At 40.7% G+C, this 24,873-nt stretch overlaps 1 protein-coding gene across 1 annotated transcript; it reads right to left on the bottom strand.

Moving 5' to 3' along the window:
- Positions 1-1,444: 1,444 nt before the first annotated feature.
- On the bottom strand, positions 1,445-24,801 carry QSOX2 (quiescin sulfhydryl oxidase 2). Its single transcript, XM_061476932.1, has 12 exons — positions 24,547-24,801; positions 20,478-20,578; positions 19,247-19,295; positions 18,002-18,107; positions 17,714-17,804; positions 15,347-15,492; positions 14,598-14,741; positions 12,737-12,866; positions 10,362-10,484; positions 9,068-9,218; positions 4,966-5,154; positions 1,445-2,529 (listed from the first exon to the last, which is right to left on the bottom strand). The coding sequence occupies exons 1-12, from the start codon at positions 24,776-24,778 to the stop codon at positions 1,979-1,981; spliced, it is 2,013 nt and encodes a 670-aa protein (XP_061332916.1). The 5' UTR covers positions 24,779-24,801; the 3' UTR covers positions 1,445-1,978.
- Between the last annotated feature and the right edge of the window lie 72 nt (positions 24,802-24,873).

Here is a 24,873-nt window from a genome sequence, read left to right as displayed (position 1 = left end):
TTTCTCCCATAGGAGCAAGGGCCATCGGATGCACACAATGAACAGTGATGATGGGTTAAGAACAACACTGACCATGCACCTCACCATGTACGTCAGACCAACAGCACTGTGTGAAGGAGATGCTTTTTCCCTCTGACACACGTGTGCAGTAACCACAGAAGGTTATTTCTTTGTCTATGTGTTATTCTGAGAAACTTGAGGAACAAGTTTCGAAGCTCACATTTTTTTATGCCTATTGGAAGCTGCAGAAACATTCAGTGAACAAACAAGATCTGATCATGAGAAAATCTCCCTGTTGGGCTTTTGTGCTTTTAGGCTATTCTGGCCAGGCTTGAAACTTTTTATACTAAGGCTTATGATGGAAATCTGAGGAGGACACACTAACAGTATAAATACAGCAAAGTGGCCAAGGACTATTCATTCCTTCCTGGGTAACAGGGGAGCCAGCAAACATTCAATTTAATTAAAAGTTGCAAATATAGAATTGAAAGGAAAAGCCTTTTTATATAACATAATTAATCTGTAGAACTCCCTGCCACAAGAAAACATTGAGGCCAAAACCTATTAGGATTAACTAAAGATTAGGTAATGGATAACTCCAGCATGCTCAATTACATTGGATAGGATTATAAACTTCACTATCCAGGACGTGAATTATCCCCCAGCTAGGATCAGAAAGGAACTCCTATTCTGAATGGTAATTTTATAACTATGTGCATGGCTTCTCTAACCCCTGTAAAGGCAACTGCCATATTTCCAACTGCTGCCCCATCCCAGAATGGAGCAGCTCTTGGACTGAGCAAACCCCCTTTGTGATGAAAGCAGAACAGTGATCCAGCAGAAGGGCAAGAGAAATGGGCTCCCAAGTCCTGCACAGGACTCCCAAGTCCTGCACAGACAACGTCACAGGGAGCAGGTGATGCTGAGAGCTCAGAACTGAAGTGTTTGCACTGCCTTACAAGAAGAAAATTACCTCACTGTACTGCAGTTATCCCACATCACAAGAAACTCAGTGTTTCCCAATCTCTGAATTTGTTCCTGCTGATGCAAATCTCAGTGTCCTTCACTAAAACCTGTTTCCCTTTTCTAGAGTTCAGCAGAATTGGCTTCCATCTGCATAACACAACAATTGCTCAGCTACTTTTCTGGTTCATAAATGAGGCGAGTTATCCAATGCTCCGTTAAGACATCTGATAGAGGAGGAAGTGAAGCACCGGGTCCAAGTCTGTCTTTGCCTTCATATAAACTCCATTAAACTGGACGACAGCGTTAGCAATCAGACTCAGGCTTCTTACTGAGATACAACCTGCCCTAAAACTCTCATCCTAGCAGAGACAGACACAGCCTTGGCTGGAATGCACATGAGAATGGAAGACTTATTTGGACACGTAGTGCCTTCCCCTTCAAAGATGCGGTATAAATAATATTTGAGAACGTCACATCAGAGGGTTTGGAATTGATTTAATCAGAACAGAACTTGCTTCCTGAAAAAAAAAAATGATCCGAATTTGGGCTTCTCCAAACGGAGCAGCCAAAGTAACAGCATCACCGCTCAGTACCCTGGGAGGTAAAATCACCTCGGGATAAATTAAAAAGACCTAAACCCAACAACTACCAGACTTGAAGCACACAAAACAATATCCAATTTCCTTCTAAAGCAGGCGCAGCTGACTGCACAACGCAGTGTTTACTCTGAAAATGAGTAAAGGATGGAGGTGGCAAGTCACGGAACAATCTCAGCTGACAAATGCAATGCTTCCTTCAGTGGACATTTCACGATAGCACTGTGTGCCTCTGAACGATGAGGGTTCCTACAGCGAGCTCCCTACATTAAGCTAGAACACTTGTGAAATGACCTGGGAAGAAAGGGCTCTGAAACAAGGAATACTGTATATAAAATCCCTGATCATAAATATTAAAGCTGTATCTGGTACTGAACAGCCACGTACAATGACACTGTTGTTTCCGATACAACCTTCTACACAGACGACCGATAGTGCTTCACTTTCCACCGTTTGGATCTCATCCGGAAAAAAAAGTACATTATCATTAGAAACAAGGATGAGGCCACGTACAGAATGACACACAGGCTCATGTCTATGTTGGAAAATCCAATCCCCAGGAAGGACACGGCCTGCTTCGCCTCTTTAAGGGTGGCTAATCGAACCGCGCTTTTATCGCTATCTTTGACAGGTCCGTGATTTGCTATTAGTTTATCTAAAACCTTAGATTCTGAACCTAGTACGTTTTCTTTATCCTGGATCTTATTTTCTCTGTTTCCACTTGGCTTCTTCTGTAGGCTCTTGTCCTTCCCCTCCCTTGTATCCCCCTGTTCAGTTTCACTGGAGTCTGTTTGGCTTTCGGCATATTTATACAGAATGTTTTCACTGCTGTAGTGATACTTCATGAACTGCAGAACCTGGGCTTCATTCCAGCTGTGTAATCCTTTGATTTCCTCATGACATGCAGGACAAATGTCTGGAGTTGGCCATTGAACTTTGGGAAATTTTGGATCTTCAGTCAAAGCACCTAATTGGGAGAAGAAAATAACAGTTATCAGCAGTGAATGAACTAGGAAAGCTGAACCTGGAAACCAGAGAGAGTGTTTTCATAAGCTTCCTTATGGACACCGATTATGTTCTGAAGTGTTGATTCTTGTTTCAGGACACAAACACTAAATCACAATTACTTTCCTCTTCTCTCAGCTGTTGTGTCCACTTTCAAATACAACAAGATGCTACGACTGCTGTTTTTAGAAGGCATGAAGCCATCATCTGAGCCGTGCAGGGGTTAACTCGAATTACAGTTCAAAACAAACTGCTCTTCTGCACTCGCTGCTCTTTAATCCTGAAGCTTGGTTTGCAGCAGCAGTTTCAAGGCCAAAGACTTGCAGACATTTTCCTGTTTCTATATCGTGAACCATTCCAGCCTGGCTGGCTTTTTCACAGCTTGCGTTATTACTATAGCAAACTATTTTCAGTACTTTAAAAGCCATTATCGTATTTCAGATGTATTTTTCAGCTTGCATTTTAGCATTTAAACATATAATGCTGCCTTGAACTACATCCAGTGTTAACTTTTTGGCTGCTCATAGCTTTGGTCACCTTTCCATCTTGATAGCAAAGAGCTGAAAGCTGTAGCTAGTGTTGCACTGCTCTAAAAAATAACACTTTGAAACGTGGATGAAGGCAATTTTAGAACAAATCTCTACCTGTAAAAACCCAAGCTGATTTCTTTAACCGATTGTTATTAGTACACTAATGCTTAAACTATTTCGGTAAGTTTAGGTTCTTATTTTATTATTAAGGTAAGAAACTTTGGGCTTCTTAAGCAAGATGTTGTTTAAGGATTCAAAGAATGCTTTCTAATATTTGTCTCTGATATTTACAAGTAAGAGAACACGTCTGTGTTTGGGATATGTTAAAGATCACTCAGGAATCAATTTGTTTCAGTAGAGAAAGTAGAAACAAAACATCTTACGGTAAGATTACAAACTGAAAACTTGCTGTACTTCATGTTTCCCTGCCAAAGAGAAGAATGCCATAAATCCTGCACATTCTGAAGCAACAGAGCCATATACAGCAATCGCATGACCTACACTTGAAGGCTGTGCCAAGGTGTTTTCATTGACCAGTCAAACATCATTCCTCATGGAAAGCTATATAATATTACCAGAACTACAGAAGCAGCTTTTAAGGATTAAAATCTATCACTGTCCCAAAGAGAAATTTTAGCAAACTTAAAAAGCATAATTTAACATTATTATTTATTCCAGTATGTTTCTACTTCTTACTAAAAGGGTATTTTAGCTGGCTGCTGCATCATCTAAATCAATATCCATAGGAGTTTTTCCAATAACTTAATGTTCTAAATAAGTATATTGCTCCACTACTTAGCAACTCCAAGTCAACAGGACTACCTTTCTCCACGTTCAACCTGGCAGTAGTAACAAACATTAGGGGATGTTTTTATTTAATACCTCACCATTTACTTTTTTCTCCTTGGAGGAAAGGAGACAAACTGTTTATACTCACAGCAGTATTTAATACTTCATAAATCTTGGGAATTCAGCATAACCATAATATAAACACAATATAGCATATTTAAATTGTAACTAATGCTACATCATAGAGATCCATAACAGCAGACAGGGATTTAGTGCAAACAGATACCAATTTTCTTTAGTGCTTTAGTTACTTGATATCCCCATAACAGAACGGATTAAATACAACCAGTATTTTAACAGTACTTTAACTGGAAACAGAGCAATCTAGTGGGGGAACAGATCTGCTTCATACAGTAATTTTACTTCACTCTGTTGCTGATCTGCTAATAGCTTAGGCTCTTTTATCCTGAGAAAGTCTCCCCTTCAATTATCATCATTTTCTATGCAGCATCTCACCACAGTGACATGAAGACAGGTTTTATCATCTAGTTAAACTCTTACATAAAGAAAAGCAATTATTTTTTATCCCCCAAAAAGCAGCTGAACTGTATTGCTCCTTTTGAAAAGGCTTTGATTTGTACTCCAGAAAAATCCTCTCCTCAAGCAACAGGTAAAAGTTCAGAAGAAACAGTATCCAAGAATGATGGAGTTTTTCATGATATATCATAGGAGACACTATACTCTAGTAACATAGTTGTGCCTCAAGGGTGTATTTCTCACCCATGCAAAGGTTACCAGCCTGGTCTCTAGTTATAGCTGCTTAGGATGCTCGAGGTTTTGCTCCAGACACAAGCACCCTTTCTTGAGCACTGATGTAAATGTGGAGTTAGTCTTTTGAAGTCAATATTTAATAAAGCAGTGTCAGGCTGGAACAACGATTGTTGTTTTAAACTCATGTTACAGAGCCTAAGTTGCATATCTCTTTGTTCAGATATAAACCACATTGTATAAGATGTCACAGGCTTGTCCTCTGGACACAGCTACCCATGGTGGGTTTCCCCAAGCAAGGTCTTCCATACCTGCAAGCCTGTTATTCACAACGTTGTGTTTCTCCCAGAGCCAGAGAACAGCCTTGTCCAAGGTTTTAACGGAATCCATGGACTCTTTAGCCATTTCTTCAAAATGCTGAGCACAAGCCTTGCATCCAAAAAAGTGCTGAATGTATCTCCGCATGACCTGAAGCACTATTTGGGGACTGTCTTCAAGACCTAGGATATTAGAGGGGTTAAATCAAAACAAATATATTAGTGGGGTTAAAAGCCTCACACGGCTCTTAGAAGAAATACCCTTCCCCAACAAAATACATACATAATATTGCCCAAGTAGTTGAGGTGGGACATTCAGAAACCAAATTATTTGGCAAAAAGATGTAGAGTTTAAAGTGATCTCGAATGGTACTTTTCAAAACATACTGGTTTGAAAGGTTGTCTGTGATATTAGACACAACTACAAAGGAATGAATTCAAACACACTCAGGTTCAAGAAATGTTAGGTGAGTGATAGCGTTACTGAAAATGTGAAGTAGCTATTTATACCCATACGTACTAACACAGTCTATACAACTGTGTTCAGTTATGCAGAACACCACATTTTAAGAAGACTTAAAGGTCAAGTGCTCATTACAGTGAAATCTCTCCCTTCAAGGAGTATCTTATAATTTGAGGGGGGGCAAACTTAGCTAAATGAAACTCAGATATTACTGCGTTTTCAGAAGCCCATTAACACAGTGCATTTTGCAATGTTCAACCATGCAAAGCCCATGCTGCCTGTACTTCACACAAATCATGTGGAAGTAGAGACTTTCTACACTATTTTGCCCAATAACTAAATGAATACTTACATTACGCATTCACTATTGCATTTATGCTTACTGCTTTAATGCTCAGGCATTAAAGTTATGGTGACCTTGCTACTGAAAAACCAAGAGTCAAAACCCCTCTGGTAACTATTTGACAAGGTGCCTGTGATATCCGTTTGTTACTCCATAACTCTGAAGCATTACAGAATTCCAGAATCTCATTACAGTTACTAATTCCATGGTTTTCTTGGCAGGCACTGAATGAACACACATAACAGCTACTTAGCAGCATCTGAATTTTCATGAGTAACTCGGGGATTCCTCCTAAAATAAATACAAACCCATTATTATTTCTATAACACACTTTTACACTGGAGATAATGCAAAAGAATCCTTATTTGATTCAGAAGTAAGGTAAGGTCTTCACAGATTAAGAGCTCTGTCCTGGGCCTTTAGTGCGGCAGCAGATAGTCCCTACGTCAATAAGTGACTCGAGAACCAGATATAATTCATTGAAGTCCTAATGGTTTCATCTCCGGCACGCAGATTTTCTGATTCATGCTTAATTGACCTAGTAAATTCTGCCCAAATGTGTTTACGAATGAACTATCTGTTACCAGGAACATGCACTTGTCAAACTAAACACGTTTTATGATGCAGATTGATCAAATTACCAACTCGCGCAGCTGAACGCTCCACCATGAGCAATTTACAGCGTGGGTTTCACAGGTTCTGTAGTAAAGGGCTGCAGTGCTTTGCTCACTGCTCTGTTCTGGCAGTGAGTAACAAACAGGTTGGTTGCACATATCCTCTCTGTACATGCATTATTTTTCGGAAGGGAAAAAATCCTCAACAAAACCCATTCAAAACTATCAGAGTATTTCTCTGTCTTCTATCTAAGAGATGCATGAAGATGTCAAACACCTTTATTTAGAACAATGCCGTTATATTCTTAACCGTGGCGGCAAAGTAAGTTTTTAAAGCCAAAAAGAAATCATAAAAGGCAAAAAATCTCTACTCAGACATTCAATATCTGTGATTGAACTGGCGTGTATAATAAAAGCTATGAGATTAAAGCAGATTAAATTACAGTATTAAAAGAAAGGCTGAAAAATCATTTTGGAAAGTTGAACTGAATTTCAGGCAGACCACTTTTACCATGTACTAAAATGTATATTTAGAAAGAACCAGTAACACACCAAAAGTAACTACTAGCAAATTACCTGCTTGTGGAGGAACAGCCCGATACACAAATTCAATTGTATCTGTTCTGTGCAACGTGACACTCTTTGACAATTCATTTTGCTTTGAAATTCAGCGACAGATTAAACAGAATGCAGATCATTTTTTTATAAACCCCACAAGCCTGTCTTATTCACACTAACAGATCCTATTACCTAAACCAATATTTCATTCAATTAAATGCGCTCAGGAACAGATTTCTGCAGTGATTTCATACATCCTCAGGTGCAAGCGGTTCTGTTCAGAGTTCCTTTGGATTCGCTGATGCTGAGCAGGTTCACATTACACCCTTCCACATTGGAACATGTCAAACATAAACCAAAGAAAGCCTCAGCAGGTTCCCTCTGCCTGCCAGACGCTGCCAGAAGAGGAAACTATCAAGAAAAATACGGCCGCTTCCAAAAGAAAACAAACAATTGCAAAATGGCTCATTTTGTTTGTTTTTCTTTTATCAGCCCAGAGATGAATCTTCTATTAACATCTGCCATGTATCATCGTGTAATCCTCCTTTTCTCTTTCCTCACAAACTACTGCAATTCAGGGTAACCCTAATCTTTAAAGTGGACAAGAACCATAAAACCCTACCTGTGGTGGGAAGGATTAGGGAGTACATCATGCTTTTTAGTAGATGGGATTTAAACAAGCAATAAGGAGAGGAAAACCTCCCAAGACATAATCCGACAGTCTCAGACTGACCCAATTCTTTCGCCATAAGAAGTGATCATCACATATCTGCCCCGATTTAAATCGATGGCTAAGTGTGCCAGAGTTTTCAGGTTCTACAATGAATTTTTGACTTCAGATTGACAAGAGCTCACACTTGAAACACTGCAGCAATTTAAGATGCAATTTTGTATGGTTAAATATTAAGAACATTTTTAGATTTAATTAGAAAACTTTCGGCAATTGGGACAAAAGGGGAAATTTAACTTATGCATGATCCTGTTGAAGAGCTAACATGTCATCCAGCCCAAAACCCCCAAACTCACCAGGCAGAGCACAGTACTAAATTAAAGGGATGCAAAAGGGAAACAAAAAACAACAGCACAATTAGCTAGCCAAAAAAATCCCTCTTATGCAGGAGTGTCAATATTAAGAATTGAGAGATTTTCACTGTGATTTACAAGTGATGCTGGGCAAATGCAGGCTTCCATAACTTGAAATAATGAATTATTTTTTTTAACATACAATCAGTAACTGACAAATAGCAAATTTCTGAATTTTATGATCTAGTAGCAGTCCATCTGGCATTCTTACATTCCTGGGAAAAGACATTTAAAAGGCTTTAAATGAAAACTAAATAGAACAATAACCAAACAAAGCCCTATCCTGGCAAGAACAAAAACATATTCCAACCCTAACTATTCTACGATTCTATGTGAAGGCCAGTATTTTAGCATTAGTAATTCTGTTTCCATCGTGTGAGGAAAATAGATTATATGTCCAGCAGGTTTCTTAAACAGGAATCATCACCCAGACATAAACACTCCGCTTCACAAGATGCTGCAAGTCTAAAAATAAGCAATTTTACTGAGTGCTTGCAAAGGAGTGTATCACTGCCGAGATTAATGGTCACTGAGTACATTCAGCTGAAAAAAAACCCAAACAGCCAGAACATTCAGTATTTAAGAAATAATATTACAGAAGGATTGGCTAATGGCTGTGTATCTTTTACAGCTGCTAAACTGTAAAATGTTCAATCTCATTCTTCTCAAATTCAGAGAGCAGTGTAATCTCAAGTAACCTGAACAACCTTCCTCTCTTTTCAGGTAGTCCAACATTTCTTTCTTTGAAATTCTCCCCTTTTTCTGCTTTATGGCTCACACCTTTAGGGCCACACACTTTATTTACCTCCTCTCCAAGCAAGGACAAACTGACCTGCTTTCTTTGAAGCCTCCTGCTGCAGTGAAGCTCTGCTCTGACCTCTGCTGGTGCAAACCTGAAAGCCACTGGCCAACACTAATGTATTTGACTATTTACTAACGCATTTGCTCTAATCTGTTTTGTTTCTACTGCACAGCACAACTTTGTTTTTCCACATTTGTCTTTTCCTCCGAGTGTCCCACAGAACTGCTGCTTACCTGTATTTATCAACGCCTTTGGCTGCAGTGCAGCTTGCACTGTGAGGGTGTGGAACAGCTTCCAGAGGGCACAGGTATAACCCCGCAGCTCGGGTCTGCTGCCCTGACACCCGACCCACTGAACCTTCTTAGTGAGAAATATCCCAGAAATCTGAAAGAGAGATGCAATTATGACAGACAGCTCTGGGCCATAAACGTGCCTCTGAATGTAACAGCAGTCACAGCTGAGCCTACCTTGAAGTTGAGGTGATCCGAGAATAAAGAGTAAATGACTCTTTGCACTTGTTGCTAATGAATTCATGCTTCAGGCAAATGAATTTTAAACTTACAGCCATCCTTAAGTCTGAGACACTCTAATGCACCATTATAAAACTCATGCTTCTCACAAATATATTAGATATACAACATACAGTCACTGATGCCAGACCTACTAAAAGGCACATCACGGATGTCTGATTAGTCTGACAGAATTAAGTAGCTTAACTTGTAAACTTGTTTTTAAGCACAGTACGAACACAACACACACAAATACTACTGCAAATCTGTCACGGCTACAGTTTCCCTGGGTACATTAAGTATTCCATACTACTCAGCAAGATTTACATGACTTACAGGGTAAATTCTGAAGATGCAGAATACATTATTGTTTCTTCTTAAAACAAAATCATTACTTTGTCATTACACTTAAAATCCAGTGCAAGATTTGAGTTTCTGAGGCTTATCTGCCTGCTTCCTGAACAAATGGAAGGCTTCCAAATTCTGGATAGCAATCCCATTTCAAGGGAAGACAGACTTATATTAACTTCTGTACAAAGATGGCCATAAACAGGGCTTTGTGTTACTGAAATGAGGCACAGTTTACTGTGCCAGGAAATTAAGGAGTATTTGGGGAAACTCTTCGGGAATAAATCCCATTTCAGGGGGTAAATTTGCCATCACTTAAGTTCTGACCTTCATGAGAATCCTGCTGATTACCAGGCACAACAAGCAAAGGCAACTCAAAAATATCCATCGGGAACATTGCAGGATTTGAAGCTGGCATCAGGAACGTGTCCATGTTAGTGACTGCTTGCTCCTCATTAAACTGAACCAGGATTGTGCGTGTCAATTCTCTCATATAAATTCCTTCATGTGGATTTTTTTTTCCTGGTAATGATTTCCCTTCATTTCCATTTTAACCTTCTTATAAGTCCATTATGACTGAGGGGCCATCAGTAAGTGATGTCTTAGATTTACACAGAATCTTATCCTTTACTAATGCTGTATTTTATGCTGGAAACTAGCAACAGCTTACCCGCATTTTGTTGTTGACAAGATCTAGGATAGCATCATAAGGGATTTTGTCTAATGGAAGGCTCACCAGCCACTCCTGCAAGGTCTCTAACAACTTCACCACAGACTGACGGCCAGGGAACAGCTGAGAAAATGAAAGAAAGAAAACACCGTATTTTAAAGCACAAATCTCATTACCAGCAGGACACTTTCATCTTGATGTAAATGCCTTAATTCCTGTCTTTAGAATGCTTCAGATTTTCTTTTGTTTTGAGCAAATTAATTACTTGTTCTGCTTTCAGTGAAAAGCCATCTCACACTGACTTCTGCTTACAAAATGTGACAAGTTGTAGGCACAAAATGCTAACTAGTAAAACAAAGCTACTCAAAAGGAAGCAGAAATGATAGAGCAACTTTTGGCAGATTCCATAGAATTTCAGATTAAGGTAATTCAGTTCTGTGTGTAGCTCAGAACAGAGCATCAGACCTCAGTGAATCAGAGGCGCTGAAATCCTTCTCACTTGTGGAAGAGTAATCACAGAAATTAGTTCTCCTAAAACTTACGTTCAGGTATCTGTAAATGCAGGTATTGGTTACCTAGAAGAGCATTTTCCTTTCCTGTGTGTAACAGTGATTTCCGAAGCAATCTGGAGATTGTGACTTCCTTAACTTGCAATTTAAAGAAGTCACAGACTGGCAGACTGGTGGTAATGTCATTACCTCACACTAGAAATTGTATTTTGCTTTAATGGTGGCTGTAATTACTACAGAATTAAGTAGAGTATGCATACTATCCTCTAAATATCCTTCCAGAGGGAGCAGTATTTTAACAGATGGAGAAATAATGTAGCAGGTACAGGGACTTTAAGTATATAAAGCAATTTATGACAGAACATGCTGTACGCATGCCAGTGACTCCACAGTCAATGTCCAGCTATTGATAATATCTCCAATTCAAAGACTGCTTACTTGATACCACACAAAAGGGCAGGAACTCCCTTTTGCTATTGTATCTAACACAAGGAGCCCTGTGCATTGTTTGGTTTCAGAGAACCTTAAATAGTCTATAATAAACCAGCACACCTCTGAACTGCATACTACCATTACATTTACTTCTGTAGGACCCCCAGAATATCATGTACTATTATCTAGAAGAATATCTAACAGACAGTAATTGTACAGTATCTCAGATACATAACGATCTCATCAAGGATTCAGAAACCAATGGACTTCTGCACTGGTTGCCAAAAAAAACTCTAAAAGTACAACAGTGGAAATTCCCTAAGTAGGGAACCGGAGACCTCTCTGGTGTAGGACTTACCATCACTATAAATGCTGTTAGAAAAGAGGATAGTATAAACATTGCTTAACAGGAACACCTGAGAATCATGAATGAGAACTACAAGGCAAGTGTTTCACGACAACAGCAGTCCCCACTTGTGTAAGGCAGCCTGGAGACGAGTGTGCCACTTAAAGAGAGCATTCCCCACTTACGCACTAATAGCCAGGGAAGCAAATGACATCAGCTGGCCAGGAGCCATCAGGAAGCACAGAGGATGTTTTAGGGATAATATGATGGAAAGATTACTACCACACTTTCTTAAAGAAATGAGGCCAGCTAGAGATTTCTGGTGGCCACAGCGGGGGCAAGAAACAGTCTGATTTTCAGATAAATCCAGATATTTGGAAATAGTTCACATAGGCCTTACTATTCCCTCAAATAGCTGTTCATTCACTTCCTTTAAAATAATACAAAGGGCTAGCTGCTCAGTAATTATGAAGAGACACTGGTCATTACATAGGCTGATATTATAAAGTTATATTATTCCAAATTTTTTCAAGTCACATCACACAGATTGTCCCTTCACCCAAATGTAATATGTAAGCATCTTTAAATAGTCAATTATATACAATATCTCAATTATTTTAAATACTCAACTAATTAAATGCAATACCTTAATTATATTAAAAATATAGACAGAAGTTACTACTGTCTCTAAATAAAACACCATTGTCAAGCATGCATTAAAGAAATCCAAAAGTCAAGAATGAAAAACAAAAGGGTTTTTAATCCCACCCGGTTACAATAGCTACTTATCCTGAAAATCTGATAAATGGACTATATTTACAGTGCTTGTTCAATATGGTGCAGACTACTTAAGCTTTATTTAATTTCAAGCCCTCTGAGATTAAATTAAAATGCATTTCAACCCTGTGTGTCAGAAAAACACAGAATAACTCAAGAATTTAAAGAAACCCACAAAACTCTTTTTAAGCTAGTGAGGAAGTGTATATTTAAGGATTGTGAAAGACATTTAGAGAGACTTATGTCGCATAATAAATTTTATGTTACAGTCACTTTATTCGTACAAATAATCAAAGATTAGGAGTGTATACCTTGGCACAGACAGTAACAAAGTCCTTGAAGGTCTTTAGCTCCGCTCCCTCAAGTGTCTTGTGCGTAGCAAGCTCTACCCTGAGCAGGTAATGCAATCCTGATTCAAGGTCAGCCATGTACAGCTTAGCTCTGAAAGACACATATATAACGTTAGAAAGTGGCAGGTTTCTTTCGCTCATTTTCTCACCAGTCATGAAGGTAAAATTGATATATAGTGGGTGTCATTAAAACCTCCACGTTTGCCACTCCACGGTGATTGCAGTGTATCTTACACCAGCACGGGAAGACACAGTGGCTACTTCAGGCGCTCGGTGGGTGAATGTCAAGCTCAATGAGTTTCACCATACCCTCTGAAAGGAAATTTTATGTCATGTTGTTCACAGCTCAGACAAATGAAGCATAACCACACACAAGAATTTCTTTTCTAGTTGGCTAAACTTTTGCCTCCCAGCCAGTTTTACCTTGTAATGCAATTATAACCCTGACATTGTTAGCAAGGAAATAGCTAGGGTAAAGAAATTACAGCTTCTCCTCAGGCCTGACCACAAACAGAAAAATTATATGCTACGAAAAAAGGGAGACTTTGGTTGAAGTTGGTTTCTTTTGTTAAACAAAAGTAGATCATACACAGAGCAGGAGTGCAAACAGTGTTGGAAAGGACTGAATCTAGAAACCCTCTCCCAAATGCAGCAGTTTTACTGGAGGTTCTTTGCATGTAACAGTCAGTTTTAATCACACCAGCTCTTAAGACAGATTGAGGTACCTCATAACAGGTACAAGTAAAGCATGTAAAGCAAATCAAATCTTCTAAAGAGTTCCTTCTCACAACCAAGTATCTTCATTTTAAAAAAGATACCAACAAAAACCACTTTACAAACTACAAATGCATCAGGTAAAGCACCTGACCTTTAATGCTTTTCAGAGTACAAACTTGAGACAGTATGACACAGAGCATTGTAACTGAACAAACAGAAGTTCATATAGTTATAGAGTTAGTACTGAGTTCAGCAGCATTATTATCTCTAAACCCAAACAATTAAAACCACCTATCATTCAAGAAACTGACTGCCCTCCCCCCCCCCATAACATGCAGGAAGAAACATACAGAACAATCTATATTCTTATCAACTCAACTACAGACTGGTATGAGTTTATCTCCTTAATTAAGAGGGTACTCACTCAAATCTTAAAAACCAGCAAAATTCTGCTTCAACTTTCTTAAATAAAAAGACATCCATAGGAATGCATGAGGTTCTCCCAAAGGATCCTATTTAGAAGATACTCGGGCTGGAGATTCGTATCTACAAGATTTTGTCTTGCTGGAAGGCAGCTCAATTTAACCAAGGTGTTTTGATAACAGTGTTTTGTGGAAAGTATTTTATAATAGTCCTTGCAAGAAGATGACATTAATAGTGTCTATGAAAGGAAAATAAGTACATAATTGAAGCACTCAGTCCTACATCTTTTCTATCTAAGGATTATCTCTCTGCAAAGCCTTTGCATCCTCCTCTCAAACAAAGAGGGAAGAAGAGCGATAAACCTTACTGGATTTAGTATGATAAACTTCTTTTACACTGACTTTAGTATTTTCTATTACACTTGCATTTGACAAGCACTTTTTAGTGGGCACTGCTTCAGTATTACACACACAGAGCACTCTTGTTTCCTACAGAAATGCTGTAGCTTGTTACTATTTATTTTTTCGGAGACAATGATTACTTGCTGAAGTTTTCCAACAATTCTAATCAGTGATCAGGATTTTATTGTAAGTGAGAGCACAGCTTTCCACACGGCAAGAAAAAAACTGCAAGCAAATTTTAACAGCCAAGCGTTAATCTGAACATCAAAGGTATCACTTACTTATCGAACTCTTTCCACACCTTGGTTTCTGTACTCTCCTCTTTGTTTTCTTGAACAGGCAGCTGAAGTGGCAAAAGAAGTTTCTTTCTTACACCTGGCAGTGACTTTAAATACGAAGAAAAGAAAGACCGTAGAGGCTTCAAACTGCATATAAATGGACAAAGCAAAGATTACTTTTCATCTCAGACTAAGTGAATATCCGAAGCAAATTAGTGTATTTATAAAATAAGATATTCACTTTGTTGCACGTTTCACAGTCCTAGTGTAGCATGTTATGTTTTGCTACAAAGTGAAATCAAATAATGTTCAATTTAGATACAGTAATAACAATCATTTGGATTAGTGGTTTGAAATCCTGTCCAAAATAAGATCCTATCAGCTCACCTTACAGGCTATGTTCACAAGGAAAAAGTATTTTGACTTAGAAACAAGCTTTTTAAAGAACTTTGATACTTTTTTTTTTCCCCCACTTTTATTCCAAAGTGTTTTCCTTTCAGAAGCATCACAGTAATAGGTTAAAGCTATAACAGCGTAAGTAAAATTCGTACTACGTCTCTTGTTAATAATACAGGTAACACACAACTCCAGTCAGTACAATGTATTGATTACATGTCAGGACAAAACTTTACTACATATATATATGCAAAAGAAGGTTATAGAATAATTTCTTTTGTATGAAAGCAAGCTGTGGAAACTGCTCTTATAGGTTAAGTGGACATCCCCATATTCCTTGAGAGATAACTACTTACATGTTAATTAATCCATGAGACCCATTAGGGTGCATCAGGTAGCATGAAGGGACTGAGGTAATGCCAAGTTTCTCAAGAAAAGGCTTATCAAAATTCAGTGCTCTCTTCACAACGATGTTTTCATACTGGATCAAGTCTAAGAGAACCTGGGTAATGAAAAGATGACATGAATTATACATTGTTCAAGGAATCTGCAATCTTGTAGGACAAGACATAAATAGGTGAAGAGCATCATCCTTTAAGCTGTTCACCAAGGAATACATCTATAAGTACTCTGTGGACACTAACAATTTCAGTTAAAGAAAATTTACTCTGCCCTGGAAATTATTACTCCTATCTTCCTTTTTTTCCCCCAGTCTATCCTGATATTTTCCCTTTGAAGTCTAACATCTGAAGAAAACATGAGAATGAATGATGAAATGTCCTCATAAACCTCAGAACAGCCCAGAGGTTATTCCACAGGCACCAGCAGGTTTATGTTTCACATTACATGTAAGAGTCTAAAGGCAAATCTTCAGGTAGTGAAGAAACACTGCTCCCACCACTTTATGGCGTTCTGATGTCAAAGTCTATGACTTTGAAAACAACTGAGGGCTCCATGGGAGTTAAGGCTTTGCCTGGCAAGCCCTGCCAGATCAAGCTGGGTAGTCTGTGGTGTTACAGCACCCAGCTCTTCGTTCAGCTCTTTTCGTTTGCCAGCCCCCGAGCAGAGACTCCCTGCAGGGATAAGCGCCCACATCTCAAGATGCCAGCACCCAGCTCAAACCAGTCTTCATCAACTGCTTTACACCTGATGCTGGGCTTTTGCACTAGAGCAGCTGGGAGTGGGCACAAATCTCTTTGCATGGTGTGAAATTAGCAAAGGGTGGAGGAGGCAGAAGAGGGTGGCAACATCAGGATGCCTGCAAGATTTGCCAGGGCTTGACTATCCAAATCATTTGCCAACTACAGCCAAAGCTGCACCTACAAATATGATGACTCAGTTATAAGTAACAAGAATTTGCCTTTTAAAAAAGTTTAAATACTGAGTTCTTCCCTTCTTAAATCCTTCAAGATCCCACTGCTAAAGGCACCTTCTTTTGCTGCTCAAATGAGAACACTCCTCTCATCCTTCCATTAGTTTGTGCTGTTATACTACCATTTCAAACGATTCATTCTTACTTACAAACTCCCCCATGCTTCCACTCTTCGGACATTTCTACTTGCCATTTGTTTACTTTTACCCCTCTCTGCCTCTTCTGTATCTTTTTCCTGTTGTTAGTTTCAGTTTCCACTATACTTTTCCCTCTCAGGTCAATTACCTTTGCTACATTATCCCTCACTTTCAAACTTGTAATGTAAGAGACGCTACACAACATCAGCAAATGTTTTTTCTTCTGAAAGCAGACTCCACTTTCTGTTAATCAAATGACACTCAAGTCTTCCCCGTAAGAGCAGGTAATAAAATTAAGGTGAGTGCGTTCAAAAGCTGAAGAACTTTATGATCATCCCATTTCTTCTCTTCAGTCATGTCCGTTTCTATCAGCCCAGGAGCTTCTGGAAAACGAACGTCTGGGAACAACCTGCTTCTCAAAGTGATTCTTGCTTTTGGCAGCACAGTCTCCTCCACTTATGCAACTGGGCCATCTCAGCATCAAATCTAATTAGAAACATTTCACAGACATGGGATGTTTCTACACAGATTATGCCTAGATAATTATGCAATTTATTTTCTTCACTTAACCTCGATCTTGGCAGGAAGAGAAAAGTAACAGTTGTCTAAGCCTACAGCGGGCTCATTAGGTGGTGAAATGATGCCAAATCAAATATTTTATTGGGGGGGTGGGAGAAGCAAAAAGCCAAAGACTCCCACTTCCTCAGTGCCTCGGTGCTATGAAAATGATTTTATGCTATCACTTAACTTAGAATGTAACTTCCTAAAACCTATACGTGAAGAAAGAGAACCAGAGAATTTATGTTATAAACAGCTGAAATAGAAAAAGCTGCCCAGAATGAGTATGAGGAATGGTTCTCCAGCAGTGAGAAAACAACAGAATCTGACAACACATTTGTTGTGATCTTCCAAATCTTGAAAGAAAAGACTTGTGCTAACAATGAAACTAGCAATGTAATCATTTCATGTAATCTTCCATTAAAACATGAATGGAAGAAATTAACCTGAATTCACATTCCCTTATAAGCAAGTTCCTCCAACAGCCCTATATAATCCCTTTGTGATATCTCAAATATGCATGACCTGCCCTTTACGACCCTTTAATTCAGTTCTATAAACAAAAATGTTGTTGTTTGGCTAAATAACGTAAAATTCAGCTGTGTTATGATAACATTCATTCATATTCATTATGACATTCATAAGGCATACATTACCTCTCGTCCAACATAGGAGTTATTACTTTCAAACACAATGGCAGTATAATGATGGCTGCTCTTGTCAAAAAGAGAAGTGATATCACTGGACCTTTGGAGAAAAGAAAAGCTATTTAGCACAGGTAGAATGCAGTATGCACACCGTTGTTGATGGAATTTCCTTCTACAATCTCACAGCAAAACTGATAATAAGGAAAAAGGCTGAATTCAACTTTAACAGCACCTTCTGCATTGTATTTCATTAATGCAGCAAGCACACAGCAGCTGTATTTTAAACAAGGAACTTACGGAACGGGATCCAGCGGCGGACAAGCAGGAGGTCTCAGCTCTTGGGAATGGTTCTGTAAGAAGTCAATCATCATCTGACGCACTGTTTGCAGCTCTCGATCAGCTCCTGTTGAGAGCAGGTTACAAAAAACCATACAGTGCTTCAGCAAACTGGGACAACACGACCCACATGCAGGTTTTTATGCATCCTCCGGCTTTTCTATGTCAGGTTTTTGTTTTACATTTGGACTTCAGCAGAATATTACTTGGCTGAAGAACAGGAACTAAGGATTTGCTTGTAGGATTTCAGCTGAATGTCGAGATGATTTAAAAGCTGTCATTCCACCCCAAAATTAATAAAACCTCAAGACTTTTCCAATTCTAACCATCTGCCTGCCTTGCTGATTTCTCTTCAAATAATGCTTCATTCTAAAGCTGTGCCCATTTTCACAGTCGTTGCTGTGGGCAACTTCAGTACCTTGTTTTTTTGTAATAAGGACATTCATCGTGTATTAAAACCTACAAAGGTTTTTAACCGTTTTTACCAAACAGCCAGGTGAGGCTCCAAGGCCATGTAACAATGTGAGGAAATAACTGAAGAGTGAGAATACTTTATTTGCTTTAAAAGAAATTAATTGAAAAGCTGAAACACTCAGAAATGCCCCAAAATAACAGGTACAACTACGGTCTATTGCATGAAGGGTTAATGGTGCAGGTGGTCTCTCTTCTGACCTCTGGCCTTCTAAATGTTAATCCATTGAAAAAGACAACATTACTTTTGTCCCCAGACAAACCACCTCAAGCTGTGATCCTGTCAGACACAGGGGATAAGCCTGTTTTCAGTCAGTCAACATCTGAATAGGGGTTGTCCCCAGTGAGATTCAGGATGCCTGGAAAGTGGCTGATAGATCAAAAAAGCCCCAGAGTCGGGATTGAGCAAACGGGATCTCCTGCTGATGAGGTGTGTGGTGGAAAAAAAACTGAAATTTTCAAACACCACCAAGCCATTTGTGAAAATTAGGAACTACATTCCAAAGAAATGAGGAATCTGAGCTCTCAGTCCTTGAACAAATGTCTGAAATTCTGCCTGACATCCCAGTTACATACAGTGCTTGCAATATCGTATCTTAAAGAGCCATCCAGTGTCCAGCCCATCTCTAGCTGTCCAAACTAACTGACTGGCAAAAGGCTCCTGCTTCCTGTGCACCACATTCCTGGCTCATAGGATAACTGCTTTGGGAATTTCTTACCGTAGGATATGCGTACCTTTGTAATTTTCTCCAGTAGTAAACTGCTTTGTAAATGCTTTGAAGAACTATGTGGGAGAAAAAAAAAAAAGTATTATTGCTTTGAAAACAGAAACAAAAATGGTTTTCAACAGTTTTTAGCTTTCACAGCTCTAATTACAGAATTTTTTCTATCTGTTCAGAAGACAGTTTTCCCTCTTAGCCTGAGTTCCAAAGACTTGATTCTCAGCCATCTGAGAGTGGCTTATACGCACCAGTCAAAACTCTGATACACAATAAAGGCAACTTTTAGAGGAAAAACCCCTAATGCATAATGCAGTACTGTGTATTGATCCATTACTGCAAACATTAACCCAAACACAACTGATTACCAGCACTGATTAATCAGTACTACCAACTGTGTGTATACTTAGAACACTATTCACATCTTCTCAACTCCCTCCAGTGGCTAAACAGGATATATAATAGAGCTTGACTGCCTTCTGCTATAAAAAATGAAGTAGAAAAGATTTGGTGTTTCCAATTTACACCCAAAACTTGGAAGATAAAAACCAAATGAAATTGCTCCTTCTATCAGGGTAGAATCACAAATTCTGCAGAGAAATATCTCTTGCTCCCTCTCCTGTTATAACAAACACAGTCTATTCAATCCTCCCCATCACATTCTGCTCATACTTACAGTTAATAATAAGATTATACAGGCTGCAAAGACAGAGAAGTTAAAGATTGCATTTACGCCTGAAAATGAACAATTGTAGATACTTCTGGCAAACACAAGATCCCTCTTAAAAAGCAGTTTAAGCAAATTAGGAAGTCAATTAGAAAAATAGTGTAAAAAATATATAATTGATTGAACTTCAAACCTTCACTTTCACATACCAAAACTAAATCACTATTAATAATCACGAAAATCTGAATGTGCAAAGTATTTATACAAATTATTATTATCCAGTGAATATATTACAATAATCCAGTACTCCCTACAATGGCATCTTTTTTCAATAAGAATCTTTCAGATTCAGAGCTGAGGACTGAATTACTGCTCAAGTAACTGCGCCTGCTATTGCATTCAGTGAGACAAACTCAAACTCATCTTCTATAAACTCTGTAATTTTCTCAGCAAAAGTAAACAAAATTCCAGCTAAAGAGCAACTAGGTACATGTCAGGCACTGCACAGGCATGTTCGTTATGCTTTTAGTTCCTATAAAGCATGGATCATTTACCTAAGGCTATATATTATACCACTTACCCTGAATGTTGGGTAGTAGTGAATACCGTATTCTTTGCACGTCTCGTAGTTTTCTTCTTCCCCACAATCCAGCACACCAAGCCTAATTGCAGATTCCCAGTCTGAAAACAAAGGCATCTTTCAATTTTCAGCAGAAGTGATCATGGATCCCAGCTGATGGATTACCCTGCTTCCCATGGAAATCAACAACAGAACTCGGAGATTCCAATGGCATAAAAATCAAGCCCTGGGTCGATTCTCATTTGCTATTCATTTCTATCCTCGAGTGTAATACTGGGTTTTAAAATAACAAAAACCTCCCTTGTTGTCTTAGCTGCACCAGTATTTTCAATATCTAAATAAGAATCCCAACACACAATGCAGCGGTTTCAGGGGCAAAGACATTTTACTGAATCCAGGAAGATGAAAAAGGGACCACCCCAACACTTGCAAGACACAGGACTGTATTCCTAAGCTTTTCCCATCAGCTAAGCTCATAAAATAATGCATGCAGAATATATAGAACTGAGTGAAATTAATCCAACAGTTACTCATCCACATGGCTGTCAATTACACCACCATAAATTCAGCATCTTCTAGTACAGCTGTTTTAACAAGGACTCACTATTTCCGATTCTCTTAGAGACCTCCAGAACTGCCCACAGGCCAGGGCTCACAGTTTGGTCACTGAAAGGTGTCTTTAGCTTTTAGTATAGGAATTCATTAGATATATCTCAAAAAATATCTGAGTTTTAACCAGAGTGCTGAATAGCTGAGTTTGAACCTTGCCATAGCTTTCCTTTACAAATGTTTCATAGCAATAACCACCAGAATTCAAGTATTTCTATAAATATGTTTATATAACTTCAATAAAAGCTTTTGACTCATTTAAAGCTTTTTCATTCTGATTTTGCTAAGAACTGAGCTTTTTGACCCACACTCGGCTGCAGCAATCACTTTAAGGAAGAACTGCTCCCAGAGACTCCTCAGACAGTTCCTTTTTAAAGCTAAGCTAAATCAAACCAGCTGTGGGCAGAATCTGAAGGCCCACCACAACTCCCAAGTATCAATAAAATTTGAAAAGCAATAAAAGTCAACTTGCTTTTATAGCAAAGAGCACGAAAGCTTCATCAAGTCCAAGCTCTGACTGACAGTTGCCTGCCTAGCTGCTTCTGAAATTCAGCTTGACCTTTTTTTGTCTTTGGAGGAGGATGGGGCAGCGATGGGAGAATCTCGGTTGTGCTGAACATGCCAAGAGCTGAGCAGGCACCAGGAGTGACTACAAGCACGCTGGAGCAGATGGGCACGTATTCACAGGAGCACAAAAGATGCAACAGTCTATTTCATCAAATAAAATGCAAAATAAAAAAACCCAAGTGTGGCTTCTGGATGTCTCCCATTCAACTTCCACCATTCCTCCTCCTTTTTCCACCTGTCTTGATCCTCCTCCACACCATGAATAGAAGCACTATGGACCCAATGCAAATGGCCCACAACCAACAATGCAACCCCCTGGCTTGGGTTAAAGAGCACCAGCTGGGCTGTGTGCTGCTCAGCATTAGCTTCTGCTTTCAAAGGAGCTTTTCCTTTCTAAAGGATGCAGAAGTGCCCAGCCTAGACTGCACACTTACAGTGGCACTGTAAAGACTGGCTTTGTAAAATACCCATGAATTTTACATTAATATTTTTGAAATAGTAACTCCCAAACTCTAGGAAAGGGGTAGATGGGTGTTATATCAACCAACACTAGTTCCAGCTACGCTAAACAAGTTCCAATGAATGACATGGATACATTGAATCACCTGCAAATGGAGCAGACTGGTCAAACCTCCCATATGAAGACATGCTACAGAACACCAGAATGCTGCAGAATTTCTCCTTCCAGAGAAGCTGTGGCTGCCCCATCCCTGGCAGTGCTCAAGGCCAGGCTGGACACAGGGGCTTGGAGCAAACTGCTCTAGTGGAAGGTGTCCCTGCCCACGGCAGGGGTTGGAGCTGGAGGAGCTTTAAGGTCCCTTCCAACACAATCCAGTCGGGGATTCTAAGACACCAACACACCAGTTCCAGGGGATCAGCAGGAGGATACTTCCTGTGCATACACCTTGTGCAGTCCCTCCAGCAGAAGGCTGCAACGCCATGTGTTATTTTCCATTGTAAAGTTCTAGTCAGGGAGATCACAAGGAACCTTTCCCTGCACGCTACTCAGGAGTTCTGTATTGTAACACACAGGCTGCTTCCGAACAACGTTTCTGAAGTTCCCCACCAAACATGTTTAAAGAACAGTTTCTAGAATGAAATCGTTACTGCTGGATTTGAAACAACAGTTGCTGGGTTTGGAACAGCTGTACCAAATCCAGAGATTGCTTCTGCATATAATTCAAGGGTTGTTGTATATGGGATTTCCAAGGGTTTGTAACTTCTACACAGAAAATTACAACACATCATTCCAGCCCACAGGCATTTTGGTGGATAAATTCAATCACCTTTTAAGACAGAAAAGTACAATTAACGATAATGGCTGCTTTGGGCACTACTGCAATAAAACTAAATGTGTGATTAGGAAAGCAGCAGCAACGACGCTGAGCTTAAAGCCTGTTCTGAGAGGGAGCATCACGCTCAAAACGTACATTATACAAAAGCAAGCACTGCTCCTGTGTTTCGGGAGGGTTATGTTCTGCTGTGATGGTTGCAGTGACAGTATTGCCAAGATTTAGAAAATGAGAAATGAAATAGAAATTAAGTATATTAGCACAGGCCTTTAATGGGCAAAGCAGTTGCACCAGTTTGGCTTGGCTATACCACAGCAACAAATACAACCACAGTGATCGAGGAGTTCTCTAGTGTAGATGAGTCTGCACCCCAAAGACAGCTCCAATACGCTAGTAGATGAGTAAATATTACTGAAAAATAAATGTTACGAGTTTAAGTAGGCAAAACCTTCTGGGGTTTTATTTTTGGATGAAGCTACCAATGAAAACTGTGACTGCTCTCAGTCTCCTGCTAAAATCCACCCATTCCAACTTTAAAATGGCAACGTTTTGCTGACAAACAACACTAGAAGCCAAGTGCATTCGCTGGTGGTGCCAATGTCCACAACATAAAAATCCACTTTTTTAAATTAAAGTCTTCACAGAAACACAATAAAGAGTAGAAAGGCCTTCAACTGGTTATAGCAATGCAAGTGTGTAACATCCTTTGCAGTTATTGTGACTAGAGATGAAAAAGAACAGATATATCTGAAGTCACCAAAAGTTATAAAAATATTGCCTACAAAGGTATGATGCTGCTGTAGCAATACATAAACATGGGCCTTTTTTGACAGAAGCTCGAGTCAGTTCAGGCTCTCAGGATCACAGAATCCCAGACTGGTTTGGGGTGGAAGGGACCTTAAAGCTCCTCCAGCTCCAACCCCTGCCACAGGCAGGGACCCCTTCCACTGGAGCAGCTTGCTCCAAGCCCCTGTGTCCAACCTGGCCTTGAGCACTGCCAGGGATGGGGCAGCCACAGCTTCTCTGGGCACCCTGTGCCAGCGCCTCAGCACCCTCCCAGGGAAGAGCTTCTGCCTAAGAGCTCATCTCAGTCTCCCCTCAGGCAGGTTAAAGCCATTCCCCTTGGCCTGTCCCTACAGTCCCTTGTCCAAAGCCCCTCTCCAGGTTTCCTGTAGCCCCTTTAGGCACTGGACCTGCTCTCAGGTCTCGCCGGAGCCTTCTCCAGGCTGAACACCCCGACAAAGTGCCAAGACGGTGCCACTGGCTCTGAGGCACTGCACATCACGCAACACACGGCCATGGGTGTCGAGGCGCCGCCGAAGCCCGGGGCTGACACCGCGAGGGGAGGCCCCGCTGCAGCCGAGCGCCCCACGGGTGACCACGTGCGGCGGGCCACGGACAAGGCCCCGCTGCGGCCCACACGGGTACCCGGCGCCGGGCACTGATGGTCGCGGCCAGGGGACCCCAGGGAGGCCGCGGGGGCAGCGGGTCAGGTCCGCGGCGGCCTGGCCTCCAGCCGGGCGGAGCTGCGGAGAGCCGGGCGGGGCGGTGACCGCTCCCCGGCCCGACCCCGGTGCGGAGGGGCGGCGGCGGCGCCTCACCTTTGACGTCCCCCGCCAGAGCCCGCCAGGTGGGGGCGAAGGCGACGCAGTGGCCGCAGGACGAGCTGTAGAACTGCACCAGCCACGCGGCCGAGGAGTTGAGCAGCGCCCGGCGCACCGAGCCGGCCGTCAGCACGGTGAGCGGGTCCTGCCCCGCGCGGTACAACCGCGCCGCCGCCGCCGCCAGCAGCACCGCCAGCACCGCCACCGGCCCGCCGCCGCCCGCCGCCATGTTGGGACGCCAGCGGCGCGCGGCGAGGGGCGGGGCGGGGCCGCGCCATAGCAACGCGCCGGCCCTGGCGACGCGGCCTAGTGCCGGCTGCGGCC

This window comes from Pezoporus flaviventris, unplaced genomic scaffold (genome assembly GCF_033815535.1).
Source record: "Pezoporus flaviventris isolate CSIRO_AGI_PZ_B2104156 unplaced genomic scaffold, CSIRO_AGI_Pfla_v1 ptg000097l, whole genome shotgun sequence".
NCBI lineage: Eukaryota > Metazoa > Chordata > Aves > Psittaciformes > Psittacidae > Pezoporus > Pezoporus flaviventris.
This window is presented reverse-complemented; position numbering and strand designations above follow the sequence as displayed.